The following is a 13,104-nucleotide window of genomic DNA, read 5'->3' as shown; positions in this document are numbered from 1 at the left end:
AACCTCCATGATAAAGTCTCAAGAGAGCAAATCCAGACCTCTAAAACAAGGCTATGATTCTTAACTCTGATAACAAGCTCAAAAGGAAGAAAGTGGGAATTCATGGAGAACGTGCACTGCCGGTCCACCGTTTGACGAATGCTCAGTGAAGCTTTTCTGGGAAAACATAATGCGCCTGTGCTATAATATAGCAAAAAATTGTACTGCATGTAAAGCTAACAGTGGCGGCACTCTGCAGAGCAATAGCCAAGCCTCTTATGTGAATGTCAGAATGTAAGTATGTCCTCACATCCTGATGTATAGCATTCACATGTCAGGCTTGGCATATAAATAGTGCAGCTGTCAGCCCGTGTTGACAAATGGCAGATAATAGAAGGCCAGACACTTTATGAAAAAGACTGTAAAGGATGTTATTTTAGCTGCCAAACATGAATCTGGGACAAACACTGAGGTGGTAAATATGCAGAGGGCCTGAACTGTGTTATAATACATATCCTGTCAAATGGCACTGAGGCTTCAGCGCTGTGTTGTGCTCAATTTAAGGTTGTTGCTGATTACACAATGTTCATGTGTCAGTGTTATAAATGTTTTTAGGAAAACTTTGGCCTTTATTTATTTGATGCTGAGAAACCACAGAACCGGTTCTTGTCAGCTGCTATTGATCATAGTCTCGCTGGATAAACTAGCGGCTCCGGGGAGGATTAACCTTTTGTCAGTATGGTGACTCCAGCTGAAGCGTAGTCTCGGAGTTGGCTTTTTGGCTTGTTTAATTAGCTCTCTTCACTCCCTCAGTTGGACTACGAACAATCAGTGAACCACTGCAGGCTCCAGAGCTCCAGCCAAACCTTTATGCTCCATCTCCACTAAGCTACACCAATTTTAGCTTCACCCTTAAACAGAAACAGAGGGCTTGAAGGCTTGGTGTATGACCGGCTTCTATTTGTTCTGGACTGTACATCTGTAGGTCTGTGTTAAAACTTTTTCAGCCATAATCCTACTTTAAACGTTAAAATGTGCATTGTCAAAAACTGTATCATCATCATCACAAGAATGATAATGGTTTTTATGACTCTTTGGAAATTTGTGCAACAAGAAGCGTTTCAATAAATCTGATAAATACTTGTTTTTCTTTATCTAGCTCTAAAACTACTGTGTCGATGAAACTGGTATAGCTGTTTGTAGATGACCTGCTGCAGCAGCACATACAGTATGTAACAAATATGAAGACATACAGGTGGTACATGTATACCCAGTGTGGCTTTGGTATTAGTTACCAGAGCCCAAAGGCTAAAACAGATGCAGCTCACCTCTGTTTACAGTTCAACTATCTTCCAGAGGAGGGTGTGCCCATGCAGGCACAGTTTCGATACCTCGTAAACATTTATGGAACAAATCTCATTCCTCAGATTGCTGTTGATGCTGTTTATTCCCTTTGAAACACGCTCTTAGATAGTCCAAGTTTATCTCAACCTGCGGGAAGTGCCAAATTAGCCATGGAGGTATAGATATAATCAGGTGCAGAGTGAAGTAAATCGCTTGTGATTTAATTACTAATTAAATGTGGGTTATCACTTAATTACAGTAGGCTCCAGCCAGAGCAACCTCAAGAGTGTTGCCAGAATCAATGAATGGTGCAGCATCCTTGCTGTTCTGTAGGGAGCTCTTTGCTGTGGATACTGCTGACTCCCGCTAACCGGTGCTGGCTGCAGCAGCTGCCTGTCCATCTGTGGCACAGGGGGACTAAATGGAGTGGAAGGAAGGTGGGCAGGAGCAGTAAAACTTGTAAGTGATGGTTGTGGTCTTATCTCTGTATCGGTGTGTCAACAGGCTCAGGGTTTGATGGGGGAAGCAGACAGGGATGTCACAGCCTCGGAGGCCCCAGTCACCACCATGACCACCAGCAGCAGCACCCTGACGCCCTGCCGACTCAGGAGCTCCAGCCAACCGGGACTCCCAGCACCCGTCACCGCTACATCCACCTCCCCCTCCCCCTCTCCTTCCTCCTCTGCAGCAGCCTCCTTCTTCATTAGGTAAGCGCCTTCCCCCGTCCTGTCAAATCGCACCATGTTTGAGTCTGTCAAAACGTTCAGAGATTAGATCGAGCTGTTGCAGTGCTAAATGAAGTGTTTAGTGTTTGTGTGAGCCTGTGTGCGTACACGCCTGCATGCATTCAGGCTTGTGTGTGTGTGTGTGTGTGTGTGTGTGTGTAGGTGCACAAGAAGAGAGCTGAAGAGGAGATATGCACAGACTCGCCTTTAAATGTCTGTCGAAGGTCGTGGTTCATGGTGTTGGCTTCCATGAGGGGCACATGTTCCATGGAGATGTTGTTCTTGCCATGGTTGAATTATAGCATTGCCTTGGGATACGCACCATCATGGGACTAAATGAACCTTTAGCTACAGGCACCACTGCCCATGAATGGATAATAGAATTACATAATTTGATATGAAAAGGGACTGTCTCACGAAGGGGCTTAAGTTAAAGCCGAGTATTGTCCTGAGGTATTTCACGTTTAGTTCTTTTCTTTTCTTTGTTTTGCTTCTCCGACTTAAAACAGCTCTTAAGATTTCGCTGCTTTGCAAAACATTTATTTAGTTTTTCGGTGAAATCATTTGGTCCCCGTGTTTCTCAGGCTGAGCGAGGCTTTTTCAGCACTGCTTGGCTCTGGTGTTGTTGTTGCCCCGGGGAATACTTCACCCTCTCCAGGCGGGTGGACGGCTGGTGCAATGTGCTATATTGTCATTGATAGATTCCCAGGCAGGCCAGCCAGTGCATACATTCCCTACCTCTTCTCTCCGAGGAGTGCTCTGCCATAATGAATGTTGGCGAAAGAGAAGCTGGCTAAGAATGATGCATAGGACCATTGAAGCTCTGCACCACAGGAGGTGAAGGGACTTGTGGAGTGTGACAGGAAGCCCATGGGGGATCACTGTGCAGCTTAGCTTTTCTCCAAGCACCCCAAATGGAGTTTGTCTTGCCAGCTTTCACATGGTCAGAGAATATCAGTGGGACAATGAGGCCTCTCCTTCAGCTAAGGGGACATTCCAGATCCTCCACTAAATATGCAACTTCCTGTGCGTACCACTTCCTGTCACAAGAGCAGTAAACCTGAACAACAGCGAGGTGTGGCCCTCTGCTAGACAGGGTTAATTCCTGACACTGATTTATTAGTTGTTATGTTTTCTTTGGATCTGAGCTCAAGAGTAGCATAGAGAGCCGAGTCTGGCCAGCCAGCGTGTGCAGGGAAAAAGAGGGAGGTGGACTTGTTTTTCCCTGAAGCAGGTCCTGGTGGGGCAGAGGGGCTGTAGGTGGAAGCACAGTAAAAGGTTCCACCTTTCATTTTAACCCAAAGATAATTTGCTGCCAAGAATGTGGTGTTTTACTTGGCCCAGGGAAACACAATGACGATTGGCCGGTTTGAAACAGCATCACATTCCGCATATACAGAAAAGGGTGGTGGAGATGCACTGTGCTTGATTTGAAGCACACACCCGTTTCCTGACCCTCTGCAGCTGTTGCCTGCAACAGCTATATCATCATCGTCTTCTTGTTGTTGTCTTTGTTTCATCGTTTTGTCAATCACTGCTGATTGAAATGTAAATCCCCAAAAGTCAAAATAAACTGAATCAATCAACAGATTTTTTTTGTTTTGTTGGTAGTGCCTTTATGTTTTAGACTTGATTGAAAACTCATATCTGATTAGTATTCCTTTTTGTTCTCGAAAGATACAATTAGTGGGCTGCATGTGTAAATCCTGAGAGTCTAGGATGTAGGAGCAGAATAACCAAACAGCAGTTTCTACCCTGATGGAGTGAACAGGGCTCCTTAGACACTTGTCTGACATTCACTAACACCACTCCACTCAGAGATGAAATTTTAATTAGAACGCAATTAGCTAGAGTCTAGCTGCCTTAGCTAGTCTGCTGCTGAGAGAAAATAAGAGCGTGGTGAACAAAAGCGCTTCATCGTTTAATTTTTCCTTGCAAAAATAAGTCAACCGTTTAACTGGTTACAACAAAGCATTTCCTTTGTTTAATTTAAGATGTCTACTCAGTTGAAAAATCATTTTACTATAAATGTCGATTTGACAACTACAGCGACCAGCAGGCCAGAGTTCCATTTCTGTGCACAAATCAGTAATGTATCCCCCTGAAATCCTTAATTGTGCCGTTAAATAACTTTCCTTTAAAATTCCTTCAAAAGTAAGCTAAACAAATTAAGTTATAAGAACCTAACATACAGAATGTTTTGATTACTCAGTGGTAGAAGTAGGGCTGGGCGATAGGGGGAAAATCAGATATCACGATATTCTTGACCAAATACCTCGATATTGATATTCTAGGGTTGACAATTGGTGCTTTAACAAAATATCTTCACACTTAGATTTTAGATAAATAATCATCAGAAATGTGGATATAATGTCTAATTGGGGAAAAGGCAAATAATAGAACAGCTAGAACAGTCTGGTTAGTTCAGAAAATGACTCTAAAACCAGGAAAAGACAACACTTATGTCATATCACGATATTACGATATCCAAAATGGAAGACGATATCTAGTCTCATATCACGATATCGATATAATATTGATATATTGCCCAGCCCTAGGTAGAAGCAACAACAGGTTAACAGCTGTTGCAACAAATTACTGAATTCCTCTTTTTAGCAGATTAGTATCTTAGTATTAAGTCAATGCATTCATTTCAGTATATATACTAAGTCTGTTAAAAGCAACTCTTTGTAAATTTCACCTCCCTGAAAAATATTTTATGGGATAACAGATTGTTCATGTAATTAGCTTGGATACATTATATTTGGGGAAAGTAAATGATTCATTTGAATAAAGTAGTTATTAATTCAAGGGAACAAATTACTTATTTGTACACATGAATATCTGAATCGTTAACCCTTATACCTGCCAGGCTGTGTACTGTAGATGAATAAGAATGTGATTTCACTCTCTCGTGCTGTTGCTCATGGGAGAGCTTTCCCTTCAAAGTCCGGCTATGAGTGTTACCTTGTGATGAATGTATCTTTTAAGGCATTTTTGAAATCCCAGTTATGGAATCGTTAATTTATCCTGCTTCCTGTCTCTGGTAATTGTGGAAAGCAAAGAGATGACCCCAGGGTCAGTAATGACCAATTGGCAATTAGACTGTCTATACAGTTGCAGGGAGACAGGAAGAGTCAAGGGTCAAACTCTGACCGGATGGAGTGTGTGTGTGTGTGTGTGAATGTGTGTGTGTGTATTGCTGGGGAGGGGGGTAATGAATTTAAAGCCATGTGTTCAGCTGACTAGCACGTTAAGCACTGATTGCCTTGTGACAGAGCATATGATTAGTGTATTGACACAGTGTTGTGTAATGAAACCAGGCGGAGATCACAGCAGGAGCTAGACGGTGCGGCTAACTGCCGCCTTGCAGATCCTTCTACCCATCTTTCTGTTCCATTAACACCTGCTGATTGTGATGGTGTATTTATTACCCACACGGCACGTGGGATTTCTCAGTGCACACTGCTTAGAGGAGCCGGCTGCTCAGTTTGCTTTCTACTTCTCTCGGTGTGCTGATTTCTGCATATCAGCATGAGATAATGTTGGTCCCTTGTTTATGTTTGTTTGGAGGGAGGTCATTCCCTCATTTATTTGGCTCCCTCACACTAATCACACTCCGGAGAGTTATAATTTACTCACTCTAAAGATATATGGAGGTAATGAAAAGAAGAGTATAAGACCCTTGGAGTCACAACAAGTCGGTAGAGATTCAGAGACTTCAGAGGTGGCACAAAGGCTGGCGGGCGGGCTGTTGCAGGGGCAGGGCGGACAGCTGTTTGCTGGAATGCGGCCCTGAAGGAGTGTCAGTAGGAAGTGGTTTTATGGTCGTCCATCGCCGCCCTGCAGCTGCTGCCCAGGTGAGTGTTTGTGCAGTAATGACTGTGATTGTGCAGAAGGAATCCTGCTGTAATTGTGGCAGCAGGGCCATTTAGCCTCTGTTCTCCTGCACACACAAGACCCTGCCTTTGTGTCAGCAACACTCACTCTGCCCTTCATCTCCCTGGCTGCTCTGAGTAACCATAGAAACAACCATTAGCTTGTGGGAATAAAATGTGACAATTTCTTTTTCTTTCAAAAGTGGAGATTGGAAATCAGGAAGTTGAAAAAGGCCATCTCTACTCCACTGGACTATTTAGTCAGAGGGAGAGGGACAAGCTTCTCTCCAATAATGAGTCCTGCGTATTGCAAACTGGAAGCACTGCAGGACCACAAGTGCTTGTTCTTGTTCTCAACAACGCATGTTGGATGCCTTGCTGAAGTCCATTCTCCAATCGGTTTATAGTTTGATTGTGTTTGAAGTTTTCATGAGGAACTTGGCCACTGAGTCCATCCTGTTTGTTTGTAAATGTGATGCTAGCAAGTGTTGCTGGGGGAAATACAGTAGTTTTAACTTCTTTCATGGTAGGGGTGATCCGTACAAAGAGGCTTGAAGCAGACAAAGCAGGACAGTGCTGTGTTTGGTTGACTGTGCTGTGATTGACAGCGGGGGTCTCCGTCACTGACAAATAGGCAGGAGAGATTATGTGGAGTAGAGGGGTCTGCTAAGCACAGTAGGTCTGGCCCACATGGTAGAGGGATAAAGATACAGAGCAGGACAGTAGCTGCCTGGGACGAATGCGCTTGTAAATGTTGTCATTCAGAAGGCGTGCTCGGACTGATCAGAGGCAGGAGGTCTGTACCTGTGGAGAAGAATATTGGATTCACTACCATGGGAGTCAAGTAAGTTATGTTGTTGTACATGCAGCAAAATGCATGTCTGTGTGGCAGTATTTGATTCTGCCTGTTGAGCTGTGTTGTCTATTGTATTCCCTCTCTTTCCTCTCTTTCTTTCGGCGTCGCTCTCTCCTTTCCGCTCTGTGGAATGTGCCGTTTTGTGCAGTTGGAGTTGGACTGTCTTTCTCCCTGGAGGTGAGAGGGTAATGGTTTTGTTGTCAAGCCACAGCGAGATGGATTCCTCGACCAAAGCGAGAGTGTGAGTAGAATGTATAGCATGACAGAAAACATACTGCTGAAATGCTGGCTCCATTTTGAGGAAACCGCCACAGTGGAGCTAAAATGTTAATACTACCTCTACCCCCAGAGCCTGACAAATGAGAATTGATTCATATCAATCTGTTGAATCTGAGCAACACATGCCCAGGGCAGCAAATGGCTCATCACAAGTATTGAGTGGGTGGTAGCTGGGATGGTTGAGCTGCTCTGTGGTATTTGTCTTTGTTTACTATTGGATAAAACACCAGCTGGCATTTTCCTGCCATAATCAGGCTGATGGGACTAATGGCTGCCTCTGTGCAGCGGCAGACACAGTGGCAGCACCAGCTGAGGCCATGAAGGGGCTGCAGCCTGTAGATAAGCCCAGGTGTAAATCTATCCAAGGCCTGTCAGGAGCTGTCAAGGCGGAGGTGTTGATGGAGGTCCAGCCTGGCCTTGCAGCCTCAGGGATCTACAGCAGGTAGATACATCCCACTACCCTCATGCACCTTCTCATCCTCCATCTGACTCATAATCCTCCACGATTCTCGCGTAACAAACATTGTTTTCTGATATAGCGATACAGATTTGATCTTCTCTGTATTGAAGATTGTTACAGAAAAGACCATGTCCAGACAGCCTGGGTGGTTCTTATATATTGCATGCTGCACAGGAGTATATACTGAATATTGCATGAGAAATTCTTATTTGGATTCAGTGTGTTTCTCTTCACATAATCGGTGTTCAGAAGAATTTGCTGCGCAGCTGTAGTAGCGCTCTCACTGTTGTGGATTCCCTTGCCTCTTTTCGGGTCTGTCACTTCCCTGGGATATGATAATATGGTTTGATAGTGCTGTGCCCCTGCAGCACCAGGGTGATGGGCACTGTTGTGGCAGGCAGCATAGAACCACTTGTGCCTGTCATCATAAATGGCAAACAGCTCCAGTGATAGAGAAAAGAAAAGCAGAGCGTTTGTCTCAGCCTGTGTGAGGGATCACCCCGGTGCCCTTTCCCCTGTTCCCCCAAATAAATCCCTGAGTCAGGAAGTCTGTCTGGCCCACTCATATAGCCTGCAGGGGGCCAGTGGAGGGGGCACTGACAAACAAAGAGATGAAGCGCTGACTCAAGCCTGTGCATTCACCCTGGGTCCACGTGTACTAAGCCCTGTGGGGAGAGAGAGAAGCACTGTCATCCACTCCTGACAGATTCCTTTCATAAGTGGAGAAATGAGAGGATGTGAAGCACAGACCTCTGTCCTGTAGGCTTGTCACCTTACATAGGGCTGCCTTTGTCTCTTAGTATGTTGGTAAGGATGATCAAAAAGGCTAGGTTGTGTGTGACTAGTTGAATGTGGGCAGGAGAGGTTACACCTTCAGCGTCAATCTATTTGCAGCTCTGTTTGCCTTCCCACGTCGGGCATTCCCCAACTGGATAACGGCTCTGATAGTTGTCCACAGGGCTCCATGATCAGCACATTAGTGTTTAGTTATCGTGTTCGACTCAATTCTCTACCCCCCCTTCCTGTTGAATGGATATTATGCATCAGGCCTGTGGGCGCTGAGGGATGCCCTCTAAACCTCTTTAGTGTCCCTCAGTGAAAGGTGTCATGCAAATGGAGTCTATTATCTTTGCCATTACATCCGGTTGAGACACAGTGCGAGAGTGTTGTGGAATAAAAAAGAGCGAATTGCAATAGCTGGTGGCAGGGAATACGCGTTAAGGGGTTTTTTTTTTTATTTTTTTTTTTTGTGGGGGAAAGGGGGGGGGGGCCCCGGCGCCATCAGCTCCCTGCTGCTATGTCTTACAATCCAGAGAAACAAAGATGGCTCCTGGTGGGGCTTTTTAGGCATCACTGCTCCTAAATGCTCAGCCTCACCACGGCTTTCTATTTAACATGAATAACTAATAGCTGCCTAATCAGTGGTTGTAGTTGATTTCCCCAAACACTAGTGGTTCATTTTTTCAGACACAGCGCCCCTATCCTTCTGTTTGTCAATGGGAAGGGCCCAGTTTTTACGGATGGAGCTCAGATTACCACTGAGGATAAGGCCATTGTCAGGACAGGTGGTTTAGCGTTTACCTCATCATCACCCACAGCCTCAATTGCTGAAACGTTTCACCATCATCCCACTGCCTTTTAAAAAAAAATCTAAAATCTTATCAAGAGGTAGTTTGTTGCTGGGGGGTTGAAATAGTTAAGAAAGCCAAATGGCAACTGTGGGGAATTAAAACCATGGAATAAGGGGACTGATGAGACCGATGAAACATGCTGTATATTGTTGACAGAGTTTATTATCTGCAAATGTTTAAAATTAACCTTTGGCTTCACTGTAGACTGGTGTAATAAATACATAATAGTCCACATCAAGACACGGGGAAAACAGTGCTTCTAGTACATATTCCACATCATATTTGCACCACAATGTACTTCTTAGTAGAGAATTAATAAAGATTACGAGTTATTGTGTAGGATATTATGCACTTGACCTTTTCTTTTCGGGCACATGCGAAACGGTTGTATAAAACTCTCCTCTGTTTCTGTTGCTGCTTTCCTCATGCCCAACGTATTGAATAGAAAGGATTATAGCCTGTAATCGGTTCACGACCCGGCACGTGAGAGCCAGCTGCACTGTGCTAAAAATCCCATTATCCCCATACGCTCTATGTGGCCCAGTGAGTGTTGCTGTGTGTTATTCCTGTGGTTGACTTTATGAGTGTGTGATACAGGATAAACTGCTTAACTTGAATAATGCGGTTGTAGTCACTAACGTCTAAGCGGCTGTTCTCAGGGACACACTTCCCCATGCAGTGAGATTAGTAATTCCCTTTTCTATATACATCTGTTATGTGTTTATTGATCCAAATAATAATTTCTTCCTTGTATGCAAAGACATGTCACTTCATCTTCTATTCCCAGATCTGCTATCATAGCCATCTTCCTGACCGTACAGCTCATTTCACCTGACTTGGACGCCCTCTAGTTTTTGTGAGGTTGCCTATTGACTTGAATATAGATGAAAGATTAAGAAACACATGTTAGAAATCCCCTCCCCCTGCGTTCTGTCTCTCCGGACGGCCCACTGATTAATCACTCCCAAATGTTCTCAGCAGCCTGCGGGCCTGTTTGTTGTGATAGCCTCTGTGTGGAGAAGTGCAAATAAATAATCACTAGGTGTCTCACCCTGGCAGCAAGTGATTAATGAAGTAAAGAAGTGGAGCAAAAGTATGTTGGCTTTCTTCCTTTCAGTCTGTCTGTCTGTCTGTCTCTCCCACACTCTTCATTATCTTCAGTTATCCTCCATTCTGATATGGTGTTATGTACTGTGTTGATCTAAGAGGAAATTATATTTAATCGGATGGGACATTCCATGTTAGTAATAGTCTTTATTCCATTCCTCAGTCCTGATAGTCCACACCAAATGCTTGCTTTTGGGAGGAATTGTTGGGTCTCTGTAAATTATAGTGTGGTCAAGACCTGTAAAGTGTCCTGAGATAACTTCTGTTATGACACTATAAATTAAATTTAATTGAATTTGTCTCTTGTATATCAAAAATCGTGCCTCCACTGTGTGATGTACAGAACAGGAGATGGGAAACGCCAGTCAGTCAGCGATGAATTGATGCCTAAAGTCTTTCTCTGCATGCCCTGAGCAGAACAGCCTTCCAGAGATTTTCAAGGCAAGGCGTGGGTGGGATGGCGGGTGAATCGGAGTTCAATGTGTGTATTAAGAGTGTGAAGTTATTCCAGTTATTGCAGCCTTGGAGAGAAGAGTGTAGCAGAATACCTGGAGCAGTGTCTGAGGAGCAAAAATGCACTGAAAGAGATGAAAGCAGCTGTTAATCTTTGTCAGCAGTGCCAGGGGTGGGGAGGCTGCAGTCTGCAGAGCAGGGAAGAACATCTCTTCATTATCATGTGTCACCCATCAGCTGAAAAGTGAATTTTCTTCTAAGACTTTTATTTTTTGCTGCCTGAACACATTTTGACGTAATATCGGCGCACTTTCCTTGCTCGCATCCAAAGCTGCAGTTTTTTGGAAGCCTCTCGTAAACAAGTTAGGGTAAATTGCTCGAGACTTTCTTTCGCGGACCTTTTGACTCTCATTGCAGGTATCTCCAATTCTTTCCTCTAGGGGCCTTAAATTGGCCCCTTTATCTCATTGACTGACAAATGGGTCCTGTAGAGCTAATGTCATGTGCTTTGTTCACCTCTCCATTGCCTAATGTTCAAGCTAGTTCAGGCCATATTAGCAAGACGTGATCCTGAATGCTAGGAAGAACAATAAAATGAACTGTAAATAGAATTATAGCCCCTGACTTTGTCCCTTAAATTTCCATCATTTGCTTATCTTAAGCCCTGCTTAAGCCCCTAACTTGGCAAGAGAGCTTTGTGGCCTTTCAGTGTGGAGATGGTGGGATTGGTGGGTGTGTAACTGTGTAGGGTGTCTGGAGACACAGTGCTTTATAGGCAGAGCATTAAACACTAAAAACACAGGATGTCAGTGTTACCACAAGAAGGGGTTGTCACACACTCCTGCAGAGCATTGCTGCACCAAAGATATTCCCTCCTCCATCATTAAGGGTTTAACCTTGGCACAGACACAGAGCACCGCACAGTCCTTTGGGAGATGAGAATCTGTTGGCATGAGCCTTCTCTTCTTGATCTGATGTCCAAATAGACAGAAGATGAATCTGCTTAATATAGTTCCTTTTATATTTTACAACAAAATTAGAGTAAAATTAATTAAGAAGTTGATTTTACTTTTGTGTTGATACAAGCCAGTGCTTAGATCTAGTGTTGTTTATTCTGATGTACTGTAGGACCAAACTAGGTTTTCTTGAATATTGACGAGTTTTTTCACTTTTTGGCGCCAACTGTTCCATTTATTCTTGGCCGACTGGGGATTCCCATCTTTGGGAATAAAGAAATTCCAAGCTGGCTGTGGCATAGCCCCAACAATCATTTTTTCCTGTTTCCTTCTCAGGCAGAAAATGATTTACCTCCTCATGGACAGCGTCTCACTGGCACAGAGCCAGGCCCACTGATCGAAGAGGGGACTTGGCTGAACACTCTGCTGCTCCCTCTCTCGCTGCCTCTTTCTTTCTTTCTCTCTTCCTCCTTCCTCTTGCTGACTGTATTTGGAGATTTCTTCTTCTATTCCATCACAGTGATCTGTAATTTATGATTTTTTCATCGCCTCTGCACTGCTTTCTTCCATGTTCCCCACTTGCCCTCCCTCTCTTTCTTCCCTGTGTTTCAAATGATCCCCCGTTATTCAAGCTATTCTCCAGAGGATGCCCTAATCCCTCGTTTTCCACCTCAGTCCACACACCGATTCAAAAGAGTTCTGAGGAGACATAAAAGATTTACAAACCCTGGGTAGAATTTAGGATTTTATTTACGCAAAAATGCGTGTTTGTCTCTTGCTCTGACAGAAGAGCTCTTTGAATCTGCATTATGACATGAATATGACAAGTCAGTTACACATGGCGACATTAGCTCTTGTGGGGAATATTTTCTTTTCTATAACACATTGTATTCACAGATGTTACATGAATGCATTTGGCCTTACCTAATTGGCCGGGGATTGGTTTAGTGAAGATGTGCGCGCAGCCTTGGGCAGTCAGCAGTCAGCACACAAATGATGCCCCATTTGGTATTCTGTGTCCAAGGCCAGACTGTGCAGGAACAAAAGGCTTGTTGAACACCTTGTTGGAACAAAGAGATTTTCTAAAAGGCCTTGGACCAATGTGTTTGAATATCCTGATATTGCTCAGCTAACTGGACATCACATTCATTGCTATCTGGCTTAGCTGGGATCAGTTTATCTATTTCTGAGGATTTATAGGAAGTGTATAAATCCTAGCCTGGAGGTGTTTGGCCACTTTCTGCAAACTGCTGTTGTGTAAACCGACACAGGAGAGAGGAGCTCTGCCTTCAGACTTCCATTAAAACAGCCAAGCAGGAGGAAACAGGCTGGCAGTCAGTTGAACCTTCAGAGCTTTGGATTGATAGAAGGAGAGAGGAAACACATTTTCCAAAATGACTGGAATGATCTGGGTTTCGGTTGATGGTATTCTGAAC

General features: G+C 44.1%; 1 protein-coding gene across 1 annotated transcript in view; it reads left to right on the top strand.

Moving 5' to 3' along the window:
* The window catches only part of kif26ab (kinesin family member 26Ab), a 69,024-nt gene that overhangs the window by 32,366 nt on the left and 23,554 nt on the right, over positions 1-13,104 (top strand). The window contains 1 exon segment of the mRNA XM_039786692.1: positions 1,828-2,030. Within this exon segment, the coding sequence (XP_039642626.1) occupies positions 1,828-2,030 (203 nt within the window).

This window comes from Perca fluviatilis, chromosome 20 (genome assembly GCF_010015445.1).
Source record: "Perca fluviatilis chromosome 20, GENO_Pfluv_1.0, whole genome shotgun sequence".
In the NCBI taxonomy this organism is placed as follows: domain Eukaryota; kingdom Metazoa; phylum Chordata; class Actinopteri; order Perciformes; family Percidae; genus Perca; species Perca fluviatilis.
This window is presented reverse-complemented; position numbering and strand designations above follow the sequence as displayed.